The sequence below is a fragment of the Chrysemys picta genome, chromosome 10, assembly GCF_011386835.1.
Source record: "Chrysemys picta bellii isolate R12L10 chromosome 10, ASM1138683v2, whole genome shotgun sequence".
Lineage (NCBI taxonomy): Eukaryota > Metazoa > Chordata > Testudines > Emydidae > Chrysemys > Chrysemys picta.
This window is the reverse complement of record NC_088800.1, coordinates 9165793-9177905: the sequence shown is the minus strand read 5'-3', so window position 1 is coordinate 9177905 and position 12113 is coordinate 9165793. Positions and strand designations below refer to the sequence as shown.

Below are 12113 nucleotides of genomic sequence, written 5' to 3'. Positions count from 1 at the left end.
AGAAGAATTATTGCATTATTTTAGCTGCATGCTGAATTAGAAAGCTTGGATTCCAAAGGGTTAATTCACAATTTATTTCAGCTGTCCCAAACTCTTGCTTCTCTCTTTTGATATCCAACCACATTATTTTAAATCAAATAGAAAGGTTTAAAAAAGACTACTAGGATAAACTCCCCAAACAGAAACATTTATTTTACACAATTTATATTTCCTTGGATAGAGAAAACAAGAGCTTTAGCTGCTTATTTGAGAACCTAAGTTTAGCTAATGTGGGATTCTTGCTATTAGCCAAGTTATTTTAAGGCACATGTTCAGTTTACAGGGACAGTTCAATTAGAAACTAGCACTGCTAGAACAATCCTTCATACTGCCTTTTTAGTTGCTTATTTGGATTTAGATGGGAGAAAAGAAAGGAGAGGAGAGGAGAAGGGAGGTTACATAGAAGGGACACGTTAAATATACTTAGCTCAAAACAGATGTCGCACTGCAGCACCAATGAACAGTGGAGGTCAGAACAAGGCTGATCACATGAGTCAGATGGAGCCCATGCTCCAAAAGAGACTGTTGATGCTTCCAGTAGTTATACCACAACATCACTGAATTAAAAACAATCCCGTCAGCTCACAAGAGTATAGTGAGAGTTGGATTTACCTTGGTAACTCAGCATCACAGTTTAAAGAGGACATCAAACCTAGCTCAAAGTGAAAAATAAAGATGACAGGCGATACTTACAGCATATCAGGACAGTTGTCTGGTTTCTCCAATAAGCCTCCCTCCATCACGAAGCGAAGAACTTGCTCATTGGACATGCCTTGGTATGGCTGCTCTGCTAATGTTGCAATTTCCCATAGGACAACACCAAAGGACCTGGAAAACAATTACGACTTAAAAAGTGTTACGCAAACAAGCAAGATTTTGGTTGAGAATATGAAGGGGTGTTTTCTTAAAAAACCCACCAACTTGACTGCTCAAGATACTGATAACATGATAAGAAAACTTTCATTGCTAAGCCACTATTATAACTCTGAGTTGGTGGTGACCAAAAGCTGTTGACATCAGATAGCTACTTGGTTGCTCAATGTTAATGAGTTTGGTGGGTTCCGTCTAGGCACCGTGTCAACAAAAGCCATCACTGTTCTTGACTAACTGGCAGTCTAGCTACTTTGTCAGCATGAGTGCCAAGTGGGGAAACGGCAAGGAGAATGGACTCTGGTCTCATCTCCGCAGGTGCACCTTCCAAGTTCAGGTGTGAGGTGCATTTGTGGGAGGGGGTGGAGAGGAGAGAGCAGTGAAGAGACGTGCACTGTTGCTGCTCATGTCCCGTTTCTGTCTGTAGAGGATGTCTGTGTCCAGCAGACAACTAAACTCATTATAAAAAAAAAACCTTAACATAGTGTAACTCTTTTAGCATAACAATTACACTTGGATATAAAACTGCTGCGGTGACAGATGAAGCTGGCCCTGAAAGGCCACTGAAATGAGGAGTGTAACCCTGACATGTGGGGAAAACAAACAAACAAACCCAAAAACAACTCGTGACATTTCTTCTCTCTTATATTCGGGTACTTCTGGCAAATGGGGAAAGAAAGGGAGCTCAGGAAGACAAGCATGCAGCATAGCCCTCCTCTGAGGTTAGCTGCTTTTTTCCTTTCATTTTGTCTGACGTGCTTCAACAACAGAAACACTGAACAGTAAAAAACCCTGAGTTTTTCCCACTTCAGCCATGACATGGCTACCTATTAAAATGTATGCTGCTAAGCCTGCAAATGCCATATGGTTTGTTCTCCATATAAAAACCTGCTTGTGACACAGGAATACTTTTTGGTTAATACTGGGTTCTCCCTTTGTCACTCTGCTTTAGGTTCTCCCATGTGCCAAGTTACAGAGGCAATGCAAACATCAAGACATATCTGAGACATGACAGCAACCAATGCAACTCGCTTGCTTTAGAGTAGATGTGGGGAAGATGCCTAGGTCTGTTTAATCATATAGGATGCAAAAATGTACATCTTTCTGTGCCTCTTGCACCAAGAGCCAACGCTGCACTACGAAGATCTATTCAGAACATTTAAACCATCTTGGGAAGCTCAACTGTCATTTTGCAAGATACAGGGAACCTATCTACAGATCTGCAAAAGGACAGTAGGAGAAAGATGCTGATCTAGTAGCGTGAGCTGTTCAGTAGGTAATAGAGACAAGTACAGTTATGATTTAGAAGCACTTGACATGAAAAATGTCACGTTTCTTTTCCGTGACAATCTTACACAGAACTAAGCAGCTCCTTCATGTAATTAAAGATAAAACATTTTTAATGCCTTGATGCACCTACAGAAATTTTCTTAAAATGTTAGTAAACTAACATGAGATCAAGATGGACAATAATATCAATAATCTCTACAGGATTGAAGCCTCATCTCATTTACACACTGTTGAGCAGCAAAGAAGAACAATTCTATCTTTCAAAATCAGATCCTTGTTTTCACCATGATTGCACCCAGCCCAACTTGCTATAGGGAAGCAAGGATGTGTGGGCTAGTAGTAAGGTTTGTGTTGTGAAAATAGGAGTTCAATATTATTGGGCGGTTATGGTAGAGTGGTTTTACATCTCAGGTTATCCACTGTATCTAAAATGGGTTCTTGTTTAAACCAGAAATGACGAAAGGGTTTTGCAACTATGCAGTTACACTTGGAACAAAACAAAAAAATCTCTGCTCCACTTCTTGGTGATTCTGATAGCCACAGGAAAGAGGCTACTGAGTTTATTTCCTGAGTGCTACTACAATACTAGAGATTACATTGCAAGGAACAAACCTGCATTGCTCCTTTAAAATAGTTTAGCAGATCTAACAGACATTGTAAATGGCAAAGACCTATCATACAGAAAGGCACCTTGTGGCTCTGGATCCCAAAAGGTACTGCATTAATTTTAAGATCTTGGCCCTCTCCTTGCAGCCCAACGAAAAGTCTTCCTTAGTTACCTCATTCCTCAGTCTTTAAGAACAATAACAAAGTGAATTACCAGACTAAACCCTCGCCCTTCAAACCCTCCAGACACACTTTTACAGTTTGCCATTTCACCTGACAGCTTATAAATCCTGATGTCTGGCCATTTGCAGTTTTCTCATTTTGACATTTGGCTCCTAAAAATGGCATCTAAGATTGTGGAACCTGATGTCACAATATACTACCAGAAAGGCAGAAAAATACTCTCGGTATTTTAATTTTTTTGGAAGCAAGAAAAATACCCCCAAAATACAGCCAAACAATATTGTTTGCACGAAGCAACTTCAAAGCCTGAGTACTGAAAAGGAGAGGTCTTTAATGTATAGCATCTGGTCTGCTCTATATGTTATTTAAAACAGACTGGAATGGCTGTTTTACTCACAAGCAGATCAAATAACAAGACACTGAGTATTTCATGACAGTGATAAGTCAGGTTTCAATGCTTCTGAGATGTTCAAAAGTTTAAATCTTTTGAATTTAATGATTTTGGATGTGTGTGGTTGAATGTGTGGGTATGAAATATACTCAGTCTATTGATACACATTGTGTACACAGACACACACCACTATATTCCCCATATTTAACCATTCCTTCATACCTTGACTATTACACCTGCAAAAGAGGATTTAGAAAAATGTTTAAGTTGTTTCTAGCATTAGACATTAAATAATCCTAAAGGAAATATTTTAGAAGGGTAATAAATATTTACAGAATCATAGGACAGAAAGGGACCTCAAGAGGTCATCTAGTCCAGTGCCTTGCAATCATGGCAGGACTAAGTATTATCTAATCATCCCTGACTGTGTTTGTCTAACCTGCTCTTAAAAATCTCCAATGATGGAAATTCCACAACCTCTATAGGCAATTTATTCTGGTGCTTAACCACCCTCACAGTTAGGAAGTTTTTCCTAATGTCCAACCTAAACCGTCCTTGCTGCAATTTAAGCCCATTGCTTCCTGTCCTCTCCTTAAAGGTTAAGGAGAACAATTTGTGTCCCTCCTCCTTGTAACAACCTCTTATAAACTTGAAAACTGTTATATCCCTTCTCAGTCTTCTCTCCTCCGGACTAAACAAACCCATTTTTTTCAGCTTGCTCTCATAGGTCATGTTTTCTAGACCTTTAATCATTTTTGTTGCTCTTCTCTGGACTTTCTCCAGTTCGTCCAGATCTTTCTTGAAACGTGGTGCCAAACGGTGACGAACTATTCCCCAAAGGTCATTTCTTTCTCTGGGAAAGTGTTATAATTTTTACACTGAATAGGGAGTTACAGAAAAGTACATGTAATCAGCTCCCAAAAATTCTTTCCAAGGAAGCAAAGATCTATTTCTCAATGCTTCTGGAATTGGAAGCTATGCATTCTAAAATTCACAAACACCATGTCTGAATATTTCTAAGCTCTAAAGTTCCTTTTGTAAGAGCCGTAGTATGGTACCATACAAATGACAATTTCTATTTTTACAAGCAGAAGTCTGTTATGCCAAAGAAATAATCTTTTTTTAAGGTTGGTCTTTTCCAGCCTCGTCTTTGGTGATTTGCTTTCCCCCGCCGCCCCTTCTTTTGCAGCTGCTGCTAAGATACCTATGTTTTGGGATTACATGGTTGTGCCACTGTTGAAGTGAAGTAGTGTTTGTTTAACCTTGCTTTGGATTGAGTAATGGATTATATAGCTCTATAGTGATGCGTATTCTCCCTCTGCTCCTCACAACACTGCTGTGGTAAAGAATCACACACTTGTGCCACTCATGTTTAAATGGCTGCATTTTAAGCACTCATAAAACTTTCTGAAGTGGTATTTCTAAGGACACTGATCTGTGGCAGTTAGATAACACACAAGCCCACACCTCGGCCAGTTTGCATGTATTAGAGCACTAATTCACTTCTGATGATTAAATTCGTGCCTTGTCTAGAATTTGTGTCTGTCATTTGGGTTTTGTTCGAGCAATATGCAGTTTAAGTGGTAGTTTTAAAGAGAAAAACGAAGCAAGTGGAATGAGCTGGATTATTTACCAAGGTGCAAGAACTGACCAAGTATAGTCAGTCCTTGATGTAAATGACAGCTGAGGACCACTGGTGGATTTACAAATTATTGGTCGGCAATAAAAATGGGTCAAAATCGTGTTGCTCTGCTCTTCAAACTAGACCAGCTCAATTCCAGATGGTTGTGTGTGTTTAGGTTTTTTGGATAATATATTAAACTGAAGTTCTGTCTACTCTGTGACTTCACTGGTCCCAAAATACCTTTTGTTGTGTGTAATAAGAGTAAGACTGCTAGCAATCCACTCCTTTGTCATGTTAGCTGGTTGTCACCCTCTAGCCAGAGAAGGCTGTTTTCAGTGGTGCTATTTATGTACCTAAGTTGTAATAAAAAGTGCTATTGGAATGCAACTATTACTGCATGTACAACAACACGTGGCTAAAATGGCAAATTTAACTTCTACAGTGATTGCTTTTCCCTACAGTAGTTAGAGGATTTGGCTGGATTCAGTCTGTCATTTCTAAGCAACACACATTTTCATAGGTTGACGGGTTAGTAGCGTTATGAACTATGCCAAAAAAAACCCTCTTGGTTTCCTTTGTCATAACTTCAATGATAAAACTTTCACTCAAAGTTGATGCTGTGTAGAACTACAATCCACTGACTGCAAAACATCCAACCTGTTTAAAAATCATATAGTTTACTACTTAAATAATTTTTCTACCAACTTCCAGACATTTGGAGGCAATCAACTGCCAATTCTGTAACACACCAGCTGTAAAACCTCTTGCTAGGAAGGAAGAGAAAACAAGAGAGACTTAGAAATGTAGGTTTGCCAGTACATATTAAGCTCTTGCCAAGCCCTGCATTTACTTTCAGAAGCTGGGCACCTATCCTCAAACCTTTGAGAAGAAAAAAAAAAGTTATTCCCAGAGTATTTTTTTTTCTAAAAGGCATATTTTGATTTCCCCTGTACAGCTCTATTATTAACTTCATGGGCATGGCTATGATGCAATTTTTTTTCTTTAAAGGATCTTGTAGTATTGGAGTGAAACAGTATGCAAAAACTACAGGGGAAAATACGTAACGGATGATTCCAAAGAATAGGTCAGTGCGTTCTAGCTTCTGTACTTCCTATGTAAGAAAACAGAGTTACGTACACAGAAGAATTTGATAAGAATCAGGTCGAAGAATCTGAGTGTATATTTGACACCTTTCAATGCTTTTCTCAGAGGAGGAGGACTGGAAATGACCAAGTTGCTTTTCTGGGTAAGCGTAGGCCATAGATTTTTGCTATGAGTGGTTGATTCCCTATCCCTGAAAGAAGCACTTATCCTCTCCAATGGCCGATTATCCCTTCAGTCTCAGGCAGACGCTTTTTAATGGAAGCTACGCACGCATCTGAGAACAGAATATGGGATAAAGGGTTTCGGATGGACAATTTACAATGGGGATGGCATAAATAGAGTGACTCATGGTCAGTAAAATAGGCGGGGGAAAAGCAGAGCCTTTGAAGACTTAGTAGACCTTAGTTGCTTGTTTTTATCCATAAAAATCTGATGGAGGCTAAAAGAAGAATATATAAACTGTTTTTAAAAGCCCCTGTTTTGTTACCAGACGTCTGAATGCGTTGTGAAGACTCCATCCTTCAGTGACTCTGGGGACATCCAGCGCACAGGAAGCAAACCTTTCCCTCCTTTCCGATAGTAATCTGTCTCGTAGATATCTCTGGTCATGCCAAAATCTGGAAGGTAGGGGAATAAAACGCATGAGTCTACAGGCCAGGATAATTAACATGTCCCAAAGAACCTGGCCAACCAAGAATCACTGCTTCAACACAAAGTATTTGTGATTTGTTAGCATAATGGTTTACTTCATCAGAGATATCTCCCAGGATTTGGTCTCACCCTCACTGAAACCAACAGGAATCTTCCCATTGATTTCTCTGGGAACAGAACTGGGTCATGAGTAGATTTGAATGATTGCATTTATGGGAGTTCCAGAACTGGTCTAGCAGTAGTACTGTAGGGTCAGGGCTAGCATTGCATAGTTCAGTGGAAGAGCAAGAACAGTTCCTGCCTACTCTAGGGACAGCTCTGGCCAGTGCCTTCAGTTTATCACGTTCAGCACAAATTCATACTCAAGATAAAATAAGCAAAATTATTTTTTCAATATATCTACACAATGACAAGCTGGGCTCTTTGTATGCTGAACTCTGATTCTTTTCCCCAAAAAATCTAAGAAGAAACTTGCACTTTTTACCAAATCACTTTTATGTCATCACTTCAAGTGGTTTTTATTTTTTGGAGATAAACCCCCTCTCTCCCCAAAAGCTAATTCAATTTCCTTTCATATCTTCTAGTTCAGATCTCATGAAAGACTATGCTGTTCCTTCCCAGAAAGCTCAAGTAGGTAAGCGCTGAACTTGGACCAAATCCCGGATAGTGAAAACTCAGATGGACATAACTATAAGCACATTTAAGTGAGTCCTCAGGTAGAACATATTCATCCCCAGAATCAAATACTCGACTTAGTGACAATTTAAGGAAATTAAGGTGCCTTTTTCAATGCCAACCGTAGGATTATATAATATAATATATAATAATATAATTAATTGAGATATCCCATCTCCTAGAACTGGAAGGGACCTTGAAAGGTCATTGAGTCCAGCCTCCTGCCTTCACTAGCAGGACCAAGTACTGATTTTTGCCGCAGATCCCTAAGTGGCCCCCTCAAGGATTGAACTGACAACCCTGGGTTTAGAAGGCCAATGCTCAAACCACTGAGCTATCCCTCCCCCCGTTTCATTTGAGTTTAAAGGGGGGGGGGGGGGGAGAGAAGGAAAGAAAAAGTACCTCCAATTTTTACAGTGAAATCTTCAGCCACCATGCAATTCCTTGCAGCGAGATCCCTGTGCACAAATTTGTTGGCGTTGAGGTATGCCATGCCGTCAGCAATCTCTCCTGCCATCTGAATCATCTTCTTCAGAGTTGGAGGAGATTGGCCTGGGTTATTCTGAGCAAGAATAAGTAGGTAGAAGTGTGAGGCGGGGGGAAGAAATTGTTTCCACTTCAAAAACTGCAACATGCATTTCTTAATCAGATCATCAGAAGTCAGTCTGACACGACACCCAGGACCAGTCTGAACAACAATTTATTATTATAGACCATAGCATCTGCTTAGTGGGAAAATCATGTCTTCTCTCTCCACCCACATAAAACTTGGTTACAATTAGCTCCTGTATAGCAGCACATTCTATTTTGGGGAATACTAACAAGTTTTGCTTTAAACGGGTCATTTTTGCTATTAAAGTTCTTCTACAAGTTTTAAGAAATCACCTTCTCGCATTACTTCAGAATTCTAAACTCAGTGCGCGCCTATCAACAGAAACAAAACAGAAAATGTGACAAGATACTGTTAAATTATTTCTCCTGACACCCAGTGACGTGCTGCCTCTTGAATTACTTATATACTCCTGCAAAAGGGGAAAAAAAGCCATTCAGATAATTTTCATAAAATAGATTTACTCATGATCGTCAACTAAAGGTATATACAGCTTTTGCTACCATAGCTATTAGCTATACTATACTGGAGGGCAACGTTTGAGATGGTTGCATATAGCTCAGCACATCACACTGTGGTTTAACATCTGCCAGTGCAAATTTGACTAAGACTTATACCTCCGGCTACAAGATAAGCAGTGTTGGATAGTGGGTTGAGCAGGAAAGTAGAAGGCAGAAGTCCTGAGCAGATCAAATCACTAAACGTTCACTGTGTGGGTGGGTGTGTTAATGATACTTATCTATAGCTGATGGTGTTCAGGTTTATTATGATTGTTCAGCACTTTCAAAATGTGTGTCACGTGTTTATTATTATGAGTCTCTCTACTCCTTCTCTGGGAACCCTTCCAAGTTCCCCAATTCCTAAATGGAATGGATCTCACAGCAAAGGACCCACAGGGATAGATCTAAGGAAACCTGGAAAAATTCATCCATCTGAAGGTATGCAATTATTATACCCTACTGATAGCAAGGGCTATGTAAGCTGGAACCCTTTGTGGAAGGGCCATGACTGTGTGGTGAAATCACTGGCTCAAGAATTTGTGGCAGTCAGTCAGGAAGGAGCCAATCCACTGCATCTATCTAGAACAATGAGTTCAGTATGAGAAGCACTATAAGATACAGTAACTCCTCACTTAACGTTGTCCCGGTTAACGTTGTTTCATTGCTGATCTATTAGAGAACATACTCATTTAAAGTTGCACAATGTTTGCTTACAATGTTGTTTGGCTGTGGGGGCTTGGAACCAGGGTGGGCCGGCAGCCCCCCTATCAGCTCCCCTCCACCCCCCCCCCCACGCCTCCCGCCTGCCAGTGGCCCTGTGGATCAGCAACTTCTCCTCTCTGTCCCAGCACCTCCCGCTCGCAGCAATCACTTTTCAAGGGAGGGTTGGGGGGGACGACAATATGTCAGCATGCAGAAGAGAAAAACAGACTAGGCAGTACTCCTTTTCGATCATTCTCTTGTTTATAATATCACTGCTCACTGTCTCCGAAGTCTACTGAATTTTGTTACTTTTGCTCTTGGTGAGCTCTTCAATATGACCCAGGACCTGTACCTTGATAAAAAAAATCCTTGACCTCCGTGCTGAGAAGCTAGCCCAATCCTTATGTAATCCATATTCCCATTAAATGATGGGGTACAGAACAGTGTTTTTAAAGAACCTGCCTTTTGTTTCATAAAATGCCCTTCATTTTAAACCTTACACACAAACCAGGTGTTTGCTCTCTGTTGCTATAAATTATTTACATCACAAATGCTGCACTGTGAAATTGAGGGTCACAGAAAAGTGCTGAGCACATTTAAACACGGCCAACCTTAATTTGAGCAGGAAGTGACCTCTAACGTCCTTTCCTAACCTTTCGGACCCTGTAATGTACGTGAGTGATTTTATCTGTTAGACTGACAGGGCTGAATATTAAACATGAGCATGACTAAATATTCGTTTTATTGCAAAGTGCTCATTCATAATTTATGTCAAAAACAAAGGGGCAGCATGTAGGGCTTCATCCAAGAGCAATTACCCTGCTCGTGCATTTTTTAAATGATTGTACTGTGTTGCAGCTTTATCAAGAGTCAGATTAGGCAAGAAAGATTAATTCAAACCTGAAAAACAGGCACTTAGTGACACAGCGGTGGGACATGTGTGCTACTGTACACATTCTACTATCCCTGTGAAAAACGCTCTTTTGGCATAAGGAGCAGCAGATCACAGAACAGCTGGAGTTTCATTAACAGAGCTCAAAGAGAAAAAAAGATAATTGCGAGAAATACAGAATGAAATTTATCTTCTAAGTATTTAACTCCTTAAATGCACAGGTCGGACACAGGGGAGTGAGCAAAGAGTAGCAGGAACTCAGAGAAGGTTCTGAAGAGCCCTGGGCGTGAACACCCTGGAAAAGTCAGCAATGAAATGATGAAGCTGATTACTCAGTTACTGGGCTCCTATTATAGCTAGTGATGAAGGTTAGCTGCCAGCAGGGCAAGTAAACTATGCACCACACTTAGTTTACAGATTAAAAAGAAAAAAGAATGAGGGAAATTATGGTACACAATGAAGATATCAGTTGGCTTTAACATGAGGAGTGAACTGGAGATAGTCCTGCATTTCTGCAATGGTCTCTTTTTAGATAATCTGTAATTTAACAGGCCCACAACGTTTAAAATAAATGGGGTGGAGGAAATAAGATGTGATAAAAATGAGACACACAAAAAGGTCTGCAGAAACCTGCTAACGTATGCATCAGAAAGCCAGGGGTATTGTGTACTAAATCACAGACGAATGAGGCTCCGCAGCTGTGCCAAGCCAGTACAGTAACTGGGCCAATGTGCATGAGGAAGGTTTACATGAGAAAACACTGACAAGGACAGTTGCTCCAAACAAGGCACGAGATTGACAGCATGGGCAAGTTTGGTGTGTTGAACTCATTACCTTTTCTTGCAAGCGGAGGAAAAAAAACCAACCCACACGCTCACCTCTGTGTCCGGCCGCAGAGATCTCAGATAACTCTTGAGATCCCCGCGTGTCATGAGCTCCATGATAACCAGTGTTGGTTGGCCTTGCGAGACGACTCCAAGCAGCCGCACCTGAAAGGGAAAAGTTAAGATTACCCAGCAGATATGGCTAATTATTACTGGGTAAATTATTAACCAATTAAAAGCCCGGTTATTAACTAGGAGTGGCCCTAGTCTGGAACCAACACCCACAAATCTTGGGAAGAGTTTCGAAAAGATTTCGATCCCAACTCTGTGGCAGTGGCCGTCCCTATTAACGCATTATCACGACGCACGTCGTGAGAGCCGTGTGATGAGGAAGCACTTTCCTTTAGCATGCTGCTTTAGGAGGTCTTGACTCTTGGTATCATGGAGTCAATCAAGCCTGGCACCTGATACCATCATGCCAGTAACTACAGGTACGTTAAAGGAAACTGTGCTCAATTTCAAGCAACTTACCACATGATGACAATTGAACTCCTTCATGACTGAGGCCTCGTTTAAGAACTCTATCCGTTCACGCATGCTTGCAGACTCATTGACAGTTTTGATGGCCACTCTAGTTTCTGGTTCGTCCTTCACCACTCCCTTAGCTATTCCCTCGTAAACCATTCCAAAGGAGCCCTGCCCAAGCTCCCGGCACATGGTGATCTTCTCCCGGGGCACTTCCCACTCATCCGGAACGTATACTAGAGCGAGAGAGAACAGCCAATGATATTCCACACAAAGTTGTGCAAATTCTGAGAAGACTTGTGGCTTCAAGATAAAAAACCCCAACCATGAATTATGAGTAGCAAAATGCACACAGCACGAGGACGTAAGTATCAAGCTATATATGCAATTGTTTCCATGTTCTTTCCCAGACAGTTTACCTACCTTAGGCTTTTACATAGCACCTAAAGACTCAAGATTTTTTTCTTCCCTCTCTGTAGAAACCCCAGCCTTAGCAGTCAAAGGAACAAGCTACAATCCCAAACAATGTCAGTGCTTTGTGTTGCCATCATGACTATCAAGCTAGCTCACCTGAGATGACCTTTAGCAGAGGCCGTCAACTTCATGGCCAGTTTCAGTTCTATCTAG

At 40.8% G+C, this 12113-nt stretch overlaps 1 protein-coding gene across 1 annotated transcript in view; it reads right to left on the bottom strand.

The window, feature by feature from the left end:
* IGF1R (insulin like growth factor 1 receptor) overlaps positions 1-12113 on the bottom strand; it is a 271414-nt gene that overhangs the window by 11268 nt on the left and 248033 nt on the right. Inside the window, exons 16-20 of the mRNA XM_005294854.4 lie at positions 11493-11722; positions 11016-11126; positions 7836-7995; positions 6595-6724; positions 733-867 (exon numbers count right to left, since the gene is read on the bottom strand). Coding sequence (XP_005294911.2) covers positions 733-867; positions 6595-6724; positions 7836-7995; positions 11016-11126; positions 11493-11722 — 766 coding nt within the window. The remainder of the gene's footprint in view (positions 1-732; positions 868-6594; positions 6725-7835; positions 7996-11015; positions 11127-11492; positions 11723-12113) is intronic.